Genomic DNA, 21663 nt, shown 5'->3' on the forward strand with positions numbered 1-21663 from the left:
CAGCCCGGGCGGAGGACGGCTGGCTGCCGAGGCCCGGGCACCCATCCCTCAGGCTCGGTCCCATGTCGGCGCTGAGGGGGTGGGGACCCGCTCCCCCGGGTACAGACCAAGCCGGGAAGTCACTGCGTGCGATAGGGAGGAGCGTGCGCCCCTCCTCGCGGCCGCCATTTCGCGCCTCCGCTCCCCCCCCCCCACCCCGGCCGCCATTTCGCGCCTCTGCTCCCACCCCGGCAGCGCCCCGCCCCGATCCTTCTGGAAGGTTCCGCGGCTGTCCCGCGGTTGTGGCGTGGCGGAGGGCTCCGAGGCGTCCGGGCGGTGTCCAGGGCAGGTGCTGGCCGGTAGGTTTGGTTGCACCTCTCTCTGTCTAGCTTTTAAGGTAGATTGTCAAATGTGCGTTTTCATCTTCTGGAAGAAGAATTCCACCGTTCCTGGCTGAGGCTTTTCTGAGTGCCGAGCTGCCGGGTGCTGAGGGGAAAACCGCATGGGCGGGCAGGGCAGGGCGAGTCAGGCTGCTAAAAACTAGTAACATGGGTGTTTTTTCTTCCTTATCAAGTTGTCTGTGTTAAGAGGTGGTGTTTTCCTTTTGCAAGTGGTAAGCTCAACGGCCTTGTCGTTTCAAGGCCTAATGTTGTGCTCCATAAAATCTGCAATATCAATCCATGAAGCAACAATAGAAAACAATATATTAAGAAGTACCTGTTTTCCTAGCTTGCCAAATTTTCAGTTTTTCGAGTTAGAATGTTTGGTGTTTTTTGAGAAGAAGGACTGCGTTAAGCAATAGGGAGCTTTTGGGAGCACTTGTGGGACCAGCTGCTCACCAGTGGAAGCAAGGGGTATACAGACCAGTTCAGAGGAGTGTTTTGGTCAGTATTTGTACTTAACTATTATGCATTATCCTTATGCTTAAAGCATAAGTGAGAGAGTGGTGAAGTAGTCCTTTTACTCCGGGTATTATTTTTTACAAGTCCTGTTCAGTGGAAGCAGGACAAGAGTAGACTAAAGGTCTTTACAATAACACTGAAAACATTAAGGTATATTGTATGCTGTGTAACTCTGTGAGCCGAATGCATTTTTTGTTCATGGTAGATAAAAATTTATGCATCTGTGTTCTGTGATCGTTTCCTGTCTTGAATGAGGCTATATGAAAGGCTGTACCTTGCTTTCTGGTAATCATTAAGGTAGTTTTCTCTACAAAGGTGTCTTTGATTTAGTCTGCTGCTAATTCCAGGAAACAGCAGTTGTCAACATGTCAACTGTTGGAAAGCCTGCGGGGAAAAAATGAGTCATCCAATTAATTGTACAATATAAAACGAAAGTCTTTTCTGAAAATAAGACTTTATCTTTTTTCCCTATGTGCAGGTGTGCTGTGAGGGTTGCATACCATTTAGCACTGAATTGGTGTTATCCTGTACCAAAAGTTGGAGGGAGGCAGTTGGGTTGGAGAAGGATTCCAGGAATATTGAAAGAGAGACTTAACTCATGACAAGTTCTGAAATGGGACTTTTTCTTTCTGAAAAGCCAAAATTTGAAAAGAATTCTTTAAACATATCTGATGTGTTTATTTGTGTGAGGTGGGAGGAGCTGGTGGTTGTGCATCATGTAAGGTGCCTTAGGCTCTCACCCGCTTTCTTCAGTAAATTTCATCCTCTTTTTAAATTGGGAGATGGACCTTTTACTTGCTCTGGGAAGGCTTTCAAAGTGCTAGAATTAAGATATTGTCTCAAGCTGAGTATTTAAAAAGTTGGATGACACTCCCCCCCCCTTTTTTTTTTTCCTCATGGACATCAGGAAAATGTCTTCCATGACAAAGCACTTTTTTTTCCCTTTTGAGGAGAAGTCTTCTCAGGATTGGCAATAAAGATCTGCAGCTTTACACTATTTCCCATTTTTGTTACATACTCATTCTATCTATGTTTTAATTTGGATTTTCTTTATAGTACTAACCAATTTGTGTCATTAAGTTAGCAAATACTGAATTTGTTGATAACTCTGTTGTTCCAGTTAACTAACCATGTATGCCGGTATACATGGTTGAGTGGTTTTGTGTGTTTATTTTGCAGTGCTGATCTGGTTCAGTTAAATATCTAGAGAGGAAAACTGTGTTTCTGCAAAGTCAGTGACACCTTTTGGTGCAAACCCTAACCAAAGTCAGTGACAGTATTTGGGATTTTCACAAGTTAAGTGCAATTAGAATCCTGTCCTATGCATTGGTATGTTTTAGTACTCCTTTGGTTATTGCTAGTATCATTGACCTTCTGTTCAGTACTTTGCAGGGGAATAAAAAGTTGCTGCACTGATTTTGGGGTTGAGGACCTAAGATAGTCTTTTTGCTCTTAGCCCAGTGAACGAAAGGACAGCTCATGATCATGAAAATTTTTTTGTCGTCTCAAGAAGAGATTACTTTTTTAAGAGAAATTGGACATGCTGAATTATCTAGTATTCAGAGGATAAAGTTTCACTGTTTTTGGATTTGTCACATGCAATTTGTAACACAATACTGTGTCCTGCAGAAAACAAAGTAGGTACTATTAATGGTGGGTGAGCTACTTTATTTCTGGTAATACAGTGAATTGAATTTATATTACTGAATAAGTGTATGCTTGTATCTCTCTGTCTTGTTTCCTTTCAACTATGGAGAAGAAGATGTTCTTCTGGTGCTGAAGTGTTCATTTATGCTTCTAGGTAATGTGGATTAACATTCTGCATGTGAAATTTTATTCAGCTGTAGCTAACCCTCAATGTGTTACTGTTGACTCCACCATTATTCTCATCTTAGATTTGATTGTAAGTGCTCAAGCACCATGCACATCTTTAATTCTGTACCAGTAGTTAATGATAGTTGGGAATGAACTAGAATATAGATTAGCTGCTTCTTAGTGCAAAAAATGCATATTCCAGAACCCTGTACTGCTATATACTTTCTATATTGCCGAAGAAGGTGGTTGATATTAATGTTCGGTATAAAATGAATTGCCATACTTTCTGCGGAGGCAAGTTCTGTGAAGGGGGCTGATCCCGAGATGGATTAAATTCTGAAGGTATGTTTTGTTGGCACCGATCTTTCATTTTCTTTGATTATCTGTGGATTTGTTGGTGGTTTCCCCCCCCGCTCTTATATCATGATTTTTTTTTAAGTATTTGTGATACAGTATTTATTACATATCTGAGTTGTTGTTCTTTGTAACTTTCTAGAGGTGAATTCTGTTTTTCATGTATTATCAAATTAATTTATGCTCAGTATGATTGATGTTTTATTTATAAAAAGCTAAATCTGTAGCATGTATAACCAATCCAGCTGTTGCATCAGAACAACGTGCTTAAAGCACAACTGCTTTTGTAAAAGGATAAATACCTAATTTTTGTAGGGGACTGCCTCTATTTTGAACTCTTTCAAGAAATGTTAAACAAAGTGTGGTTTTGTTTCTCATTCAAAACCAATCATTTAAATCTTTTATTTGTCAGATGTCCTACTTCTTCAAGGAATTAAAAACATTCACATTGAAGTGAAAGAATTTCTGGCATTGTAACTAAGTGATTATACTGCTGGAAAGAAGTCTGTTTCCTCTCCTGCTCCACTAATATTTATTAAGTGCTAAGTGAGAGCTGTGTGGTTTATATTTTTTAGGATATTGAGTCTTCTTAGCTCATGCTGGTTTAAATAATAGAGGGCATGCATCTTGGAAGAAATATGCTGTATCTCCTGGGATAGATTTCCATCTCAGTTAACCAGTCAGAGGCAAAGAGGTGAAAGTTTTCATTCTGACAACAGGAAGAATCTTAAGATTTTTGCGGCTAGGGGAAACAAAGGTCACCCGACTATGCTTGGGTATTTGTATCACAAACCCATGTGTTATTTAGTCTAACAGTAAAATTCTTCAAATGAGCAATGGATAATTGTTTCACAGAATACTTGAATAATGAGTAATAAGAAAATAAATGAGGATGTATTCATGCATATGTTTGGATCTTACCTTTGCTTTATAGAGGAAAAGGGCCTGAAATCTTGAGTATTCTAATGACAGTTTATTATATTGTTGTATTTGCCTCTTTATTATTTAGGTGCAGGAGATAGAGGGTTTCATGTAGGGAGGAAAGGAAAAAGAAATGTTCATGCAGAAAGAAAGAGATACTTGGAAATTTTACAGGCAACATAAATCTGACATATAACACCTCTGTCTACTGCTAAAATATATTTTTGTCTTTATACTGACATTTTCTTCCATCTGCATGAAGAAAGAGGTAGGGACAAGGCAGTAAAATGGTTGGGTTTTAGTCAGTTCTTTGCTTGTCCTATTCTCCTTTTCAGGTAGTTTTCTTTTATATTTCTGTACTTGTGTGGTACTGCTGGAAAGCCTTCTGTTGCTAACATTTCAGCAAACGGTGCTAAGGGAGAGGTTTCAGAAAGTAGTTTACATTTAAATCTTTCAGCTGCTGTTATGTTTGGGCTTGTGGAAGGACCTTTCTTCAGATATCAAAGGCCACTTTGCTGTTATTCCAGCAAATTAAGTCTGGTGCTGGTATGGATGGTACCTATTTTTGAGAAACTGTCAGTGAGATGCAGGTCACGTCTATAGGCAGTTTCTGTTTAGTGGACTCTTCAGGTAACTCGGGTTGCCAGAGCACAAATGTAATCCAAATACAGTATCTTTTCTTTGGTTGTAACCAGGGCTCTGCTCACTGAGGTCTAGAGAAGGAATCATTAACTTAGTTCTTCAGCTGTCTTTACTGTGACCCAAAGCAGTGAGAGAAAGCTTAATGGGACTCTGCATCAAGCCTGACACCTTTACTGAAGAGGAAATTTTCTGAAATGTTACTGTGCAGAATTCTCCCTTACACGTGTGCTGTCTTTGCCTCAGAGTGTTTAATTTATTTTCCATTTTTGTTTTGGTTGAGGCCCAGTTTATTAAAACAATCTCCTAAATGAACTTGTATGAGTTAAGACTTGTCTCAGCACATGGAACTTGAAATAAACTAGTTGCGGTGGGTCGTTCTAGATTTATGTTGGTTAAAAACAAAAAGAACAATCTAGTCCATTGGTATTCAAATACCCTTTATTATTTAATTACAAACATAACAATCTTTAGCATGCTTGACAAGTTACAGGAAACATTGAAAGTTACATAATACTCTGAGGAGTTTCTTCATGTTAACAAGGTAGTTGGTTACAGTTGAACAGGGGCAGTGATAAGCCTCCGGTGTACAAGGTAGAGCTAATTGTGTTGAATGAGTAGTGATTATGGCATTAATGGTGTACTATGTAATTCAGTTTTGCGGAAAATGGGAGAGAGAGAGACATGTAAAATTAAGAGAAGTGCAAAAGGAACCAAAAGATGAGTGAAGAGGCTTGCACATATGTAGTGCCCCAGAGTAGTTAAATCAGGAGATTCAGGAATCTTTCTGGAAGAGTAGAAGGTGAAAAGCTAAAAGAGACAGGGAAAGCAGCGTAATATATGTTACATGTATTTTTGAGTATAGTTTCTAACTTTATTCCCACAAAAGTAAAAATAATAAAAATTAAAGTAATATTGTACATTTTGACCTGAAGTATCCTAAAGCTTTTTATAAACTGCAAAAATAACAAATAAACTCTGGCAGCAGTTTATAAATAGCTCAGTATTACTATTTGACTTGATCTGGAAAGAAGTTAAGTTTTAGGGTAGAAAATGCGTTCAAAACCAAGCAACATTGTGATATTACTTTACTGCCCACTGGAGGTAAGTTTTCAGTCCACAGGAGTATGTTTTTTCACTCTAAACAAATATTCTAGTCAAGTTTTATTAAGCTCATAGAAATGCACAGTCATCATAAATGCATATAAAAATGCAGCAACGACTAGAAGACGTACGTACATCAATGTAGCCTTTTCCTTAAAAAAGTACAGAGTCGTTATTTGTTGTTACCCTTCTTAGTTTTTCCATGGCATTTTTTTGTATCAACAGTCATTTTCCTCAAAAGACTTTTTAAGGCTTCATGAATAAAGCTAGTGGTAGAAGCTAAGAACACTTAATAAACTTGTAGAAGATAGTTCAGTATACCACAAAATGAGAAGCAAAGAATACGTAAGTACCTTTTTTATTTATAGTTGGAGGAGAGCAGACTAACAGTTAGAAGCAATTTACGTAGGGTTTCAAAAGCTATGTTGACCGCTGTAGTGCTGAAATTCAAATGTTATTCCCCAGTTCAGTATTCAGTTGCTCTCCTACAAATGAAATATCTTTTGAACCATGATTACGCGGATTAATCTCTACCTCAATGAATTGCTTTATTGTATTTGTGTCCTGTCTCATCCCCCGTCCGTCCCCCCCAATTCTTTTGTTTGTATTTGGCGCTCATCTCTTTGGAGGTTACAAAGATAAAGGTTGATGGACCAGAAGGTCTTTGAAGCTTTGCCTTTTGTGAAACTTTTGACAAAGCAAGGTCCTCATCTTGGTTTAGGTCTTTTTAACCCCCTATACTACGGTCATCATGTCACTGACTTGGTGAAGTCATATAGGCATTAAAGTGACAGTGTATCTGGTTAGTGTTCTTAAGAGGTATGTGTCAGAAGTACTTGTGCTTGGTTTTGAGGAACACCAATAGGTTTTTGTTCTGATCATGATTACATGCACTTGGGAAAAAAAAAAGACTGGCAGAATGACAGGATCAGTATTTTAAATTTTCTAGTAAAGACTGTATTTGAAATCTTGTGACACACAAGTTAAATTTTCTTAAAATTTGAAACATGTCAGATTTTATTTTAGATACATCACTGTTTTTCCTTGTTTTTGAAATAGCAGCAGAGCATTCATCATTGAAGGCTATACGTGCTCCCAGCATGGCCTTAAGAATTTCTATAGGGTTATCAGTGGAATTGGGTTGCCAGAGAGTTCTTCATGCTATGCTAAAAATTTTTAGAACAAACTTTGAGTTTACCCTGCAGTGTGGTGAAGGACCTTGTTAACTTTAGGGTAGGCAGAGCTTTGGGAGGTCTTTCCTCAGTGGAAAGAATTTCTTGACAGGAAGTATTTACTATGAACAATAGGAGGTCTTCACCAAGAAGAGGAAACACAAGTTTTATTGGAATTAACAGCTTAGTCATCCTTAGTGATTTACAGTATATAAGTGAGTTAGGAGTCTGGATAAAATAATGAGAAGAAACAGCTCTTATTGGTGGAGCATGGGGGATCGTGTCTAAAGAACATGTTGCTGCATTTACTACAACTTATATAATTAGTTGGCAGACTATCCGTTCCTAAGAAAATACTAATTTTGGGGAGTTAATGCAGGGAATTTGACTGAAAAAAAAATCCTTGGGGGTGCATTTAATCCTTAGTTTGCAGTGTGGACAATAGAACAGTAAAGCTGTTCTCAGCTGAGAATGAAACAGGTGGTGAGGCAGTGCAGTGATTTATTTACTTTTTTGCTACTTAAAAATCTCACTTTTGCATTTGGCTTTGAGTATGTGTTCTCACCTTGGAGTTAACTCTGAGCCACGATTCATTCTTAAAGCACTGTCATGCATCCTTGAGTCATGGTTGGAATGTCTCTCCCAAGGACTCTTACCAACAGGATCACGCTTTTCACTTTCTTTTCAGCAGAATCAACGTGGTAAGGGCTCTTTGTCCTCTCACAGTGAAGAGGCAGTCTCACTTTGTATGTGAACTTCCACTTGTCCTGAGGCTCTTAGTGGATTGGGAATGCTTTTCTTTTGCCTACAGGAAGGATATTACATTATCTCATTACCTCCAGCAATATATGGCTTTGGGGCATTGGCTGTTGAAAATTATCACACCTTTCTGAAGAATATTTATTGTTGCACCTTTTTGGAGATCCACTGAAGTAATTAGTGGATCTCCAAGAAGTTTTGTCTGTATGTATTTTCCCTTTTGCCTTGTAATCTCGAGTGGAAAGCATTTGGGAATCTGAGTTTGAAAGCAGCTGAGGATTTCTTAAAGCATGTATCTTCCACTTGGGGACAGAACATTAGGATACACGGTGCGAGTGCACTTGTGTGACCATATCCAAGGTAAAAAGCCTTCCATCTCAAAGAATTTTTTACAATAGTGCAAACTTGTTGATGTATAATCTATCTCAAACAGCCTCTAAATACTTCTTCCTTTTCCTTTCAGTTGTTAGATAAAGAGTAGGAACTGAAAAAGTTCATGCACACGTTTTCAGATAAAAGCTTTTCCAGTTGTGCTTTCTCCTAGATACACATGCATGCTCCATGTAACGTGTAAGTCGCTAAAAGGAATATGGTTAGTTGATTCTTTTTTTTTTTTTTAAACTGATTGCATCTAGTATATGCAGGTCTTATTCTTCAACAGTTTCTAGCCTGAAAAGTTGGTGGCTCACCAAATTCTAAAGAGAAGAACTCCCTCCCCCAATAAAGAAAGGCAAACCCTCAGTCAGCAGTAAAAAATAAAAACAAGTTAAAGTGCCTGCAAGAAGGTCGTTTAATAACTTCAGGAATATGAAAGAAATGTGCATTGGCATATGTTTTGTTTACAGGTAATGGGCATCAAATAATACAGTCTTTGGTGCCTTCATAATCTAAAAATCCATCAGGCTAATGGAGTATTTTATCTACTGTCAGTGCTGCACTTATGTGCTCAGTTCAGAGTCTTCCTCTTCCCACTGCACCTTAATTAGTATATTAACTGATGTTGCTAAAACTCATTATGGATGGTTTGTTCACTGTTCTTCGTGTTTTCAAATAAGACCTGTGTAACTGCTTTTGTAGTACTATCTTGGAAATGTTTGGAGAGAATGATTACGAATAGACATGTTGCATTGAGTAGTACAAGTTGAACAAATATGCTTTTTTCACGTGGTAAAAAAAAAAAAAGATTGAAAAACTTGATGGCTTAAACTTCTGTTAGAGCTGATTTCAGTCAGACCAGTCTCCAAGAAAGCTTTGTCTTTGTCCTGACAAACTTTGCTCTTCAGAAAGAATGATTTTCTGACTGAGAGGAATCATTGGCTCTTCATTTTGCAATTTCATTTCTTTTTGAAGTTGCAGTGTGCTTGGGCTTGAACTCCCTTTAAGGGAAGCTAGTCACTCTCAGGGAATACAAAAAAAAAAAAGTGATGTATTTGTGTAGCTTATATTGCTTAGGGGAGAAATGGCAGTAATAAAGGATTTTTGCTATTTGAGAAACCTTCAAGATGTGCATGATGCTTTCAGAAAAGGAAGGGGATAGGTGTTCTCTGAGCTAGGGCTTGATTTTCTAATGGGTTATAGGCATTTAGTATTGATGAAACTGCTTGTCATCCTTATTAGTAACATTACAGCTTCAAAAGAGACTTCAGGTTCTCACATCCCCTGCCCTATGCTTGGAAACATTACACATGCACACACACCCCGCCCTGTTTGACTCTTTCATTTGATTTCTTTGGATTTTTGTATTTTGGATTTGTGTTAAGGAGATCTTTTCAGGAGCTGGTGAGGAAACTACTAACATTGAATGTACTGATGCTTGAGACCATGCTAATGATTTACTGTAATCTGGATTGTCTTTTGGGTGGAACAGGTGTAAACCTAATCACTTACTGAGATTGAACGCTTTTTCTTATGCATAAGCTACATGTAGAAAAGTCATGCCACTTATATGCCAGGAGAAGAAGATTCTACACATTTTCTAATGGAAACAAAAGATTTGCTAATGTTGATCAAGATGAAGGGCAAATGACTAAATTCACTGTTGGTGTAGCACTGTAGCATGAATTCCAAATACCCAGCAGAAATGTAACACAATAAATGTATTTATTCTAAAGTAGCCAAATACTACTTTCTTTAACTTTATTGATTTTTAAAAGACATCTGATGTAAATAATACAGACCTCTGTTTGTTTGTTGTTGTAAAGTGGCTTAACATAAATTCCTAATGCTTATATCCTTGGTTTGCTGCTTGTGCAGTGAGAATACTGTTATGGATTGGGCCATCACCAGGGAATACTTAGAGCTGAGGAATCAGGAGGGGAAGCGTAAGTTCAGAAACAGTTTTCCCTCAATGTATATAAAAAACCCCTATGGCTGTTGACTTCAAATAAAAGAGAATACTTGTGGATTAAGAGATCCTTCCCAACCTAAATCTGTTTTGTCAGAAAGAGCCATGCTTTATTACTGTTCTAATCTTCAATGTGATCTGGTAACATACACATAATTTGTCCCCAGGTGCTGATCTCCTACATCGAGCCATTGGCACAGCTTGGTTTAGAATTCATTCTCCTATTTTGAGCAGAGGGTTGGACTGCATGGTCTCTGGAAACCTCTTCCAACCTAAATTAATATTCTGTGACACAGTTTATGTCAAGGACTGGATTTGTACTGAGATGTTTCAGCCAGTGCAACTGGGAAACGGGATAAAAAATTATTTTAAGCTGTCTCTGTATCTGCCTTGCACATCAAGACAGGGACAAAAAATTTGTTGCTTACAGCAGAGAACTCAATCTTAAAACTGTTACTGATAAACACGAGCTATGTATCGCACATGTTTGCAGTGGATCCCAAGAAATTAAAAGTAGAGCTTTTCTGGAAACTGTGAAATGAAGTTGGAAAACCTGAGGAATCGTATAGCAAAGAGAAAAAGCTGCTGAGAGTATTTATTTTGTCCTAGTGGAATGGCTTATATTGCCTATTCTTTTTTTTTTTTTTTTAACCTTTGAAATGTTACTGCTTTAGGCATTGAGGAGCTCTTTAAGAAATAGATCAATAATACTTGCACTGAGCCTTGTAGAGTGCTTCTTTTTATATATGGATGGTGTATTAATGCAGTGTGAATGAATGCAGTGTTACATTCACTGCATTGGGATACACAAGCAGTTTAGTGACTGGGGCAAAGAAATTAAAATATTCAAACCAATGTGAATTAGTTGTTGTAACCAATATTGAAAAATCCTGACCTTCGATCCAAAGAAAAATAACTGATTTTTTTGGAGGGGAGGGAATAGTGTCTTTTAGAGTTGTGTTATGATGATACCAAATGATACGATGATAGAGATATCTGTAGGTAACTTAAAGCTGAAGAGTCAGGAGGGGAAGCATAGGATCAAAACTCGTTTTTCTCAAATATTACATTAAAAAAACTCATGGCAGTTTACTTCAAATAAAAGAGAATACAGCTTGAGTGCATCTATGAAAATCAGATTTCTTCAGTCTTAAACCTTATTTTTTATGTGGACAAGTTAACACATCACACAGGAGGGGAACCAGTGAGTTGTATTGGAATACCAGGAATAGGTTCATAAAGTATTTATAGGTAGGCACAGGTGTACATGGAGGGCCATGCATTCTAGCCCTCATCCTCTTCAGAAAGTGTCTGTCTTAGTCCCTTCTGAATTTTGCATAGGAAAAGTAATTACTTTGGCTATGCACTTACTAATTCCTTGTAATTATTTACATCATTTAAGTTAAGAATAATAAAAATGTTTTGTAATAGATCATTATTGAACTATTGTTCTTGCTCAGAAATAGTGTCCTAAAATGTTGATAAATGAAGATTTGCTTTTATTTTGCAGCAGCTGGAGTATAGAAGTCATTGCATGAGTTTCGAATAATTACAAATTAACTGTGCATATCTATGTTTATATCTGTTTTGGTATTTGCAGCACTACAGAGGTCTATTTCTCAGGAAGTTCTTGATCTACATTAATATTGCTGTGGTAGATATGTAATACAGCTACTTCAGTGAAGGCTATGAAGACTTAACAAGTGTGTAGTAGTTTCTGTGAGGACATTATATCACTTCAGTAGAATGAAAAGTTCTACTGGATCCCAGTATCCCAGCCCATCTTGTGCCTTTGTCAAGCCTGTCTGTTAGAGCCTGTTGATGCTGAGTTGCAGTGAGCTGAAGTGAGTGCTCTTTATCCTTCATATCTTCAAACTTGTTGAACTGTGGAGTGTTACGGAAAAGCTTTTTTTCTTTAAAGGAAGCTAGGAAGCTGTATCTCCATGGTGTTTAGTGAAGTAAAACAGAAAATAGACTTGTTCTTTCACAGATTTCAAGTTTCCTTACACATTTTCAGTGTAAGTTGCACTGGTCTGACTATTTCAGTAGAAAATCGTACCACTGGTAAAAATAATGATCTGTGGATAGCTCAGGGTATAAATCGTTCTGTGTTTCATTACAACAAGTCAAGGCAAATGTTATTTGACCTTTAAGGTCTTAAAAGTAAGTTCAAAAAAAATTAAAAGCTGGACATAGTTTGAAGAGCTCTGAAAAATTAACAGGTACGATCACAAGCAATCTATCTGAAGCCTTAGGATCTTACTTTGAAATTTCCTGATGTTACCTAAACATCGTTCTGCAGCTATTAGGTGCTGAACCTAAACTGGGGAGAGGTCATGACATTCCTTGTTACTGTCACTCGTTTCCACAGCTCCCCCCCGCCCCCCCCCGCCGTGTTTCCTTGTTCAAATGTGTTCTTTGACAAATTAATTTCCCCAAATAATGAAGGTTTTGTAGCAGAGTTTTTTGGCAAGTTTGAGAGTCTGGGGCTGAATGCTTGCTTACAGAACTTTTGTTTGTTTATTTAAGGTTGCTAATCTTGCTTGTTCATTGTCAACAAATGAAGATGGAATGAAAATTGTCCAAATGGCAGCTAATCACATAGAGACTTTGTGCCCACAGGTATGACTTTTTCCATTAATTCCCATTACAGTGCACTGAGCATACACTGTATTTTTGTCCCGCAACACGGATATTTAGTCATGCTCCTTCAGTCTACATTCACATTCCATTCACGCAGCTTAGTGCAGTAAGTGGAGACCAAATGATAAATCAAGGGCAAATAGTTAATTTGTTTATTTTTTCTTAGTGGTTAACATAGGAATTGTTAATCTATATTGATTGGGAGTTTTAAAAAGCTGTAAAAATTGCAATTGAAGAAACATGCTGCTCTGTTTCTGAAATTAAACCTGATTGAATGAGGAGTTAACATGGTAGGCAAATTGGGAAGATTTTTACTCTTAGAAAGCAATATATATATTTTTACCTTTAACTTGAAATACTGTTACCACTTGATTTGGTTTTTGTGTATGTGAATGTTAAAGTGTAAATTCTTCTGATTATCACCAATTCAGAAGCTTGAGCTTTTGTCTTAAGCAAAGGAATGAAAAACAGCACAGCTACAGATGAATTTTTGGTACTTAATATCTTACAAAAAGTGTATTCACTCTGTATTAGTCACACTTAGAATTACAGAGATAAAAAATTCTCCAGTTACATCTGTTTAGAGCAAAGATTTTACTGGTTTGTGTGAATCTGATCTGAGTGTTTCAGCCTTGAGGCTGCATAATTTGAATATCATTAGTTCTTTGAAGAACACTAGAGTTTACACAGTGGCCTAAATATTCTTACCCTTTTGTGTGTTTGAATGCTAAATGTAGTTGAAATAGGTGAAGAGCAAATATTAATAATATGTTCCGTTACAAACTTGAAGAGTCCGTTTTATGCCTGTTGAGTAAATGCAAGACTTGAAGAAGAAGAAACTTCTATCAAGGAGTTGTCATATTCTGAAAATATCAGAGATCAGTGTTTTCTCTTGAATCATTGAGTTTCAGTGTCTGTTTTTATAACTTCTACAGTTCTGTGTTTCACATCCCACTCTATTTGATTTAATGCGTTACTGGTTTTGGAAGAAGATTGCTGGCTTGTAAAAATAATTCATGAATAGCTTCTTCCAGCTTCTTTGTTTCTCCAGAGGTACAACTGCACCTTTCTAATACATTATTATGCATCCAGTTGTAGCTTCTTAATTGAAAACCAACACTTCCAGTATTGCATCTGATACCAGAAACTCCTAAAATCTAATTTTGACTAAAATATTGATTTTCTCCACAGCCATTTAAGTTGCTAGGGTTTTGATTTCCTATAGTAAAATGGCAGTTTCTTGTTTGGGGTTTTTTTCCCCTCCTTTTTTTAACCTTTAGGTAAACCAGGGGTGAGCGAGTTGATGATTATAGATGTGTCTAAACAGAGAATGTAGTATGCGCATGATAAGATCATATTACTATTAACGGTGTGTTCATTGTGCAGGATTTGCTGCTTTCTTAGATAAGGACCATTCCCTGCGAAAGCAATTGGCATTTTACCTAAGTAAGAAATAGCAGAATAAGGCTCCTGCTTTTTTCAGTAAATCAGATTATGCTATATCATTTAAAAATTCTCCACAGGGAAAATAATTCTCTCTTAAAATCCCTGCAGGGCATATCAGTTAGAGTTTGGAATGGGGAAATTTGCATGTAGAACTCCCCAATGTTTTTAAATCTTTAGAGTAAAAAAAAAAGGGATTTTATGTGCTCTGAAAAATACATTTCTTGAAAGGAACCACGTGGTTGGGATTGAAATCTGAAATGGTTGAATTAAAACAGAAAAAAAACCCAACGCACTAAAAAAACCCTACACACCCTGCAACGCCCCTAAACACACTAACCAAAAAGCCAGCAGTGAAATCAACACCTAGAGAAAACACCTTGGAGTCTTGGGAGTTCTGTAGATTTGACCAGCGAAACTTCCCATGTAGCACTGGGGAAAAGCCAGATACAGAATTGTCAAACCCTGGAGGAAAGCCTTTTAATTGTTAGAATTCATAGATGTGTTTATGTTATATTAATTATACTGTACTGTAGTTAAAATATAGAGGGTTGATTCTGAACTCTGACCATATTTTATTTCTCAAGTGAGATTATTAGCAAATATTTTGACTGTTCAATAAATGAAATAAGCTAGGCATGTATGTTAGAGCTGATACAAAACACGTAATACCTGTTGTTCCTGAAATTTCATGAATACTTCATGAGAAATGACTTTTAAGAATATTTAATGTTAAATCAATAATAATGAATAGAATAAAAAAGTAAAATGCTGCTAGCATATGTTTTGATGAAGGAAGAATTATTTGTGTTCATGTTAATAGCTTTTGGTTGGGAGAATTTTCTTGAGCGTTGTCAGGTGGGCAAAATCTACAATGTCACTTGTTCCATGTGGGAGTCCATGTTACTTTCCTGGTGTGCAGATAAAATCATGACCTCATCAAATGCATGAGAAAGAAAGAAAAGGAAAAGAACCCACAAACGCAAACAAACTTCCATTTTTGAACAGCAAGGATATATATCTGTAGAGCTGTTTTGCTAATGCAAATCTTGGGATTGTTACCCTTATGCTTCAGTTCAGTGGCATGTTCGAAGAAGTGTCTGTTTCCTATAATAGTCCTCTGGAATAGGCAAAGATACCTAATAGAGAGTAAACCTGTCAATATAGAGGTGGAAAGATATCCTAAATGTAGGAAACCAGAGATTAGCAGACAAGGATCTGGCTTCTCCGTCTAAATTCTTGATAGTTTTTTACATTTGCACAGGATAATCAGCTCTCATGTGGTTCAACAAGTATGTCTCGGATGCCAGGCCAACAAGAGGAGGAACAAGGAAGAAAAGACCCAGAAAAACCTGTGTGTTTTTGTATAAGGAGGATCTAGCCTGTTATTTGACCTGGCTTCTGTGTTAGTACTGGGTCCTGTTTCCTTACCTCCATTTTAAGGTAGGTGTGTGGTTTTGCTGGGTTGGTGAGCTCTCCTGAGGGATAAGCTTGAGGAATAAGGATGCTGTCTGCAACAGGCTGTGAAGGAGGGAGGAGATGAGAAGGAAGCCATTGATCAGCTTTTAGATGGAGTTGAAGACCTTAGGTCTGTGATTTAACCTGGGATAAGGATACAGTGTTGGGCAAGAGCAGAGAAGGAAGATTGAACAGTAGCTGAGGTAGGTGACAGTGTTTCTCTGCTCTGTCTTTTTCTTTTCTCTGTCAGAAACACACACAGTGGAGGTGCTGTGGTGCACATAATGAGAGATAAGGACATTTTCCTCCCTGAGGGAGTGGAAACCAGGGAGTGCCAAGAGCATTAATGCAAATATATCCTGAGCTGATATTTTTGAGGTGAAGAATGACCTTGAGCCTAAAGCTGGAACAGATGTTTCAAAGTGGAGATCAGAAGTGGCTAGTCTCAAGGGAGCAGCTGGGAAGAGCTTCAGCATGTCAAAGGGCTCTGGCTAGAGCCTTTTTATTAGCGTAAAGATCCCTGGAGAGTTTTAAGGAGCAGGAGGTTTGGGCTTCTTTTGGAAGAACCATAGCTGAAAAAGCAAATTTTGGGCTCATTTCTTTGAAGATTCTCATCTTGGTAGAGCTTGCTGCTAGTTACCAAAATGGCGCAGGGTGATTAGTTCTGCAGTGGGCCACGTCCATTCTGGTACATCATGCAAGGAAGCAAAATGCAGGAAAAAGACATGAATGTTCATAGTTTAGCTTAATCTTTATTTGGTGATAAATAGATTTTTAAAAATCATTCAATCCCATGCAGTATTTTTTTCTGATATTTTAAAAAAGACAAGGTATGCACTGGTATAGCCAGAACCTGCGGTCTTAGTATTTTTAGTGAGTTCTGTTTTTCTCGTAAGTATTGAGAGAGAGATGGAAACCATCTAGTTATAAAGCTATTAGGTGAGAAGGAAATCTATGTAACAGGAAATCCATTAGAGGTTGAGTTGCTCTTTGTGTTTAAAAAATAAAAATGGAGATGAGGGAAAATAGCCGTAGGAAAAAATAAAAGTGTGCATCTTGAGCAATTTTAAATGTCTATGAAGCTGTCACCTCATTTCTCTTGTTAACTTGCACCTACCAGGAATATATGAGAACCTAAAGCAGATATTACAGCATATTTCCGAACTAGTTCCTAAGTTGCTGGAGGAAGTTTGCAAAGACATAAAAGTCCTTCTTTATAGCTAGCTATTGTTGATCCAAAATGTATTATGTGGAAGATGCTGATTCAATGGATGTGAAATGCACGCTGAGCCGCTTAAATTCGCGTCACTTCTGATATGAAGCATACATGCTCAGATAGCGATTATGGTTCTGAGAACGTTGTCTGCCTGAGTCTTATCTTCGTATTCAAGCTGCTGGAGCCATTGGCTAAAAAGTAGTGGCCATTACACATCACTGTGTACATGTGATGAAGAGCAAGTGCCTTGTGGTAGGCGAAAAACTTTGTCACAAGCAAGACAGAGTTACAACCCATAGTACATTTGGATACTAGGGTTTATTTAGGAACTAGGGAGATCAGTTTTTACCCTGCTTCCTGATACCACGTGCTCACTCATTTGTTTTCCCCACAGTGTTGTTTTCACTAGGTCTCAACTTTCCTTCCTAGCAGGGAGATGGCTGCTAGTCCAGGAAAATTGGGCAGAAAGTTATGATGGTTTTGTCCTGTACATCTGCTTGCAGTCAGCTGTCTTGGGCCTTACTGTGCAATGTCCCTGGGGTCTCCCAGTGTTTGTCTCCACAGATTTTCCTGTCCTCCAGGATCTTTCCTTACTTCCGGGACTGTTTCTCCAGCCAGGATCTTCGTCAGCCTTTTTTTTGGGCCCCTAAAGCCTTGATTTTTCCCAATCTAAGTGTGTATGCAGAAGTATGAAGTATGATATGCCTCCTAATTGGTGGCTCTGGTCTGTGTCTCTTTATTAATTGGACAAGTTGGGACACGTCAGCTTTGTTTAGTTGAGGTGTTAACAGAATTTAAAATGAGCACATAACAGCTGCAGCTAGCTAGTACCAGGCTTGAGCTCAGGAGTTCAGACATTCCTCTTCCCCTGCCCCAGTTTTCTGCTGCCTGTAAGTGTTCACAATTTAAACTATTTTTTGCCTCCCATAGCCCTACACCATTCTTAAGGAACCATTTGGAAGTAGGGGAGGTGAGCGAGTGGACCTTCAATGACAGAGGCTCAGCTACACAGCCACTGTAAGACCTCATGGCTCTCAGGCATTCAAGTGGATTAGTGTGGTTGACTCCTGTGGCAGGATATGATGCCAAGGGACCTTACAGCTTGCTTTGAAAAAGGGCAGCTTGCAGTACAGACTTGGCTGTCCAATAAAACTGCACATCATGCTGTGCCCATTATATGAGGAGGCTGAGGACCAAGACTAATGTGGTAGAATTTGTCTAGTGAAATATTTATTGTTGCTTAGATGGAAGCTGGCTTCCTCTTCGTCCTTGGCACTTTATCTAAGGGCATGTTTCTTCTGAGAACCATGGAGTATGGTTCTGTATTCTCTCACATGCTGGTGTAACATCAGTAGAGGCTAGTGTTTTGCCTTGATGTTTAATTATTGAGGAAAAGTATGAATGGCAAGATGTTATTTTTAAAATAAATTACGTGCTTCTAACATGTCTTGGCTTTCAGTTCCACCACTGGCGTATGTGGAATGTCTCAGTTTGAAAAGAGATATTTGAGAATTGATATGGTTTTGATTTATTTGTTTTGTAGTTGTAGTTGATGCGTTAGGTCTCTCGATGCCTATACTGCCTCGATGCCTCTAACCTTAAAATTGTTCTACAGTGGAGTGCCCAATTTTAGGTGGTGTTTGGTACCTGTGATAGCATTTCTTCCCTGCCCTGCTTGTTCAGAACTTTTTACTGACAAAGAATAAAATGTTTATTGTCAGTAAGCTTTGCGTCACAGGCTTTACTCTTACCTATTCATACTGGTTTACTGAGTTTGTAATGTTCAGCAAATGGGTATCTGAGTGTTTTTGGTTTCTCCCTTACCCAATTTTTCCTTCAGTAGAAATGTCTTCTGTAGTTCATTTAGTGCCCATACTTCCCATCCCCTCCCACCCTTATTTACTTTGTACATCTGTACCTACAGTTCCTCTTACGCCTTAGCAAAATACTATGCAAGAAGTTAAGTTGGCGTGCTTGGAAACAGAGGCATCAGGCATCAGTTTGTTAGTCCTGTTCCTACAACACTTCCAGTTCAGCTGTGAGGAAGAAGCTGTAACAAACACCAAAAAGCTAATTAGGATCTAACTAAATTCATAATTCTCTAAGTATATGAAAAGGAGTGAGAAATGCAGAATGGTTGAGGTTAGACTTTAGTAACATGTAGTGATGACACATAACAGCAGACTGAGTTTTGAGATCTTGCAAAAACCTTCTGAGAATACCTCGCACCAGATTTCTGACAACTTTTAAAATGGGAGAATTATATTGTTACAAAATATCCATATTGAAAGATCTGATTTAAAAAAAAAAAAAGAGTGTGTCTCTGTTAGATTCCATGCTTATGAAACTAAACTGCCTCTTAAAAGGAAATGCTTTGCTGTTTCACTCCTACTTCAGTTATTAGGGACACATGAACTGACTTCATTGGGCCCCATAATTTGCTGCTCTTTGTCCAAATTCCGTTAAAAGAGTCCATCTTCTATTTAGGCTCCTAAATTCACTGATCAGAATATAAGAAACTGTTTATTATTTCTGTTGTTCTCAGTTCTATTTACAGGGGAGCTCAAATCACATGATTTCATTCATTAACTCCTGCACAACTCCATGGGGGATTTGGGAGAGAGACCCCAGTCAGCCTTTGTGATAGGTTAGAAAGGATGCAAGGCGTTTCAGTGTGTTCCCACTCTTGAAGGATGTCTCAGAAATTTCCAGTGCTTATGTTTAAATTTCAAAGCATAAAAATATATGTATACTCTCATCTTTCCTCACTCTAAAAACTCCCAGGCAAAAGACAAATGTTCTGGTCATACTTCTTTTGCTTCTTCCCTGAAAACAGCCCTGCTAGCATTCTGCTCTAGATCAGGCTGACTGTTATTTTGGTTTGCAGTGTGTTAGGGCCTGTTTTGGATGTCTGGCTTTCCTGGGTTTGTTTTGCTAAGATGTAATTTTTCTTTCAATATAGAATTCAATGCAGAAATTACATAAAACACAGAATTACTGCTTTTTAAATGGGGGCTCTCACCTTTCCCACAGAAAGAACTCTGACTAAGAATGTTTAATGTATGCAAAAGCATCTGGTAAGCATCCTATCTCAGTGCAGGTTTCAGCACTTTAACAATTCAAATCAAAATGTTTATTTCTATGCAGGTTTATCTGTCATCTTTTAAATAATTGTTTGGATTATGCTATTTAATACCCTTCAGTAAAATCACACTGCAAAAATCTACTGTTGGTAAATGCTTAATAAAATGGCCAGCTCCCAAAATGGAGTTTAGACATGGCCAACAGTCAAAAGTCCTGCTGACAACTGTCTCTGAAGACAGCTACCGCTGTTCTACAACCCTCCCAGTCATAGACTGGAACAGACAATGTGTGGTATGTATTGACCTGTGTTACCTGAGCGCTGATCTCTAGCATACTTAGTGTATGGTATCTTGGGTTCATTGTTGCAGTAGGTTTTTATTTTTATATTTGCTGTTCTTTCCCCTCCGACAATGCTTCTTAAAAAAAATTATATTAATGAAAAGAGCATAACACTTGGCACATTTGTGGAAGATACTGCTCTAATTCTCAGTGCCATCTTTTCCTGCTGCTTGGAACTTAATATGCTGTTAGTTATTTTTAATATTGCTTGGTACGCGATATATAACTAAAGATAGAAGCTGAATTTTTGGCTGTGTGACTTTGTAAAGATAGCAGTGTGGTAGTTTGAGTAACATGGAGAGCTATTAGGGTAAGCAAGAGACTGAGCTGATCAGTGGGAATACATTTATACAGGTCATATTTCCAGGCCATTCAAATACTGATCTGACAGCTGTCTTTAAGATTTTATATTTGGGTTGTCCACCATAATTCATCTGTTTTTTTTCAATGCCAACGTGACTGTCTGGAATTGACTGCTGTATTTTGGTATTACAGATCTGCTTCTCTGTTGACAACTGTACCTCTGTACCTGCAGTGAGGAGAATGGCAAAAAATGCCAAGACTCCTTGCAAGAAACCAGCCGCTGCAGCCTTCCTTTCTTTGAATTTTAGTAATTTCAGCACTGTTGTGGTGATGCTTTCTTTCCTATCTCTCAAGCAGCAGACAGTATTAAGCCTGTTGCACGTTTTTTTAGGATCACGTGAAATGATCTATCAGTAAATTCAGAAATATTGTGCAACCAAGAGCTGAGGAACTGAGGTGTTTTTTGGAGACAGTGTGTGTATGTTTGTCTGTAGAGGAGATCCAGACAAAGCATCTCCAATCCAGTCCACAAACCACTTGTATTCTGTCCTCTTCCAAAGTACATTGATTACACCTACAATTTGGTGCAAAGTGGCATGGAGGCCTTCAGCAGCCTAACAGTTAACAGCGATGTGCCCCACACGTATGAATATCTCGTATTCGTCTCACATATGAATTCTCAACTGAGAAGCTCTAATTTCCAAGCAGGGCTTGCATGTTCCTTGCATTCTTTCTTAAAACTGTAATCATAACTTTGTTATGCTTCCTGTAAGTTTTGCTCAGGCTTTAAATGTGAATGTCCTATAACATCTTTCTCTCAAAATTAAACATTTTATCAGTGTGTTTTTCCCTTATAAGAATGAACAGGGGAATTTAGTCTTTCCTTTGAGCTATGTTTTGATTTACACTTAAATTGTTTAGCTCTTTTAGGTTGATACAGATAAATGGATATTATTTGCTTCTGTGTTATTTTCTAGAAAGTAGGTACTGTATTGAACAAGCCTGAAAATTCTCGTTCACAAAAGTGAGACTTGATAGCTAGTAAGTGGGAAGCATCTTTTGATGTCTTACATTTTTCAGGTATTGGAGTTTAATTATATATTTTATAATGCTGTGGATTTTTGAGGCTGGCAATTTACATTTCCTATATATTTACTTTTTCATGAGAGAAAATCAATCATCCATTTT

The 21663-nt window shown here is 38.0% G+C and overlaps 1 protein-coding gene across 2 annotated transcripts in view; it reads left to right on the forward strand.

Annotated features, from left to right (window-relative positions):
* Positions 1-21663, forward strand: part of CTNNA3 (catenin (cadherin-associated protein), alpha 3) — a 529775-nt gene that overhangs the window by 323541 nt on the left and 184571 nt on the right. For both annotated transcript variants that reach the window (XM_010579986.1, XM_010579985.1), the window contains exon 10: positions 12519-12611. In XM_010579986.1, coding sequence (XP_010578288.1) covers positions 12519-12611 — 93 coding nt within the window. The remainder of the gene's footprint in view (positions 1-12518; positions 12612-21663) is intronic.

Source organism: Haliaeetus leucocephalus, unplaced genomic scaffold, assembly GCF_000737465.1.
Source record: "Haliaeetus leucocephalus isolate CR32 unplaced genomic scaffold, Haliaeetus_leucocephalus-4.0 Scaffold687, whole genome shotgun sequence".
NCBI classification, from domain to species: domain Eukaryota; kingdom Metazoa; phylum Chordata; class Aves; order Accipitriformes; family Accipitridae; genus Haliaeetus; species Haliaeetus leucocephalus.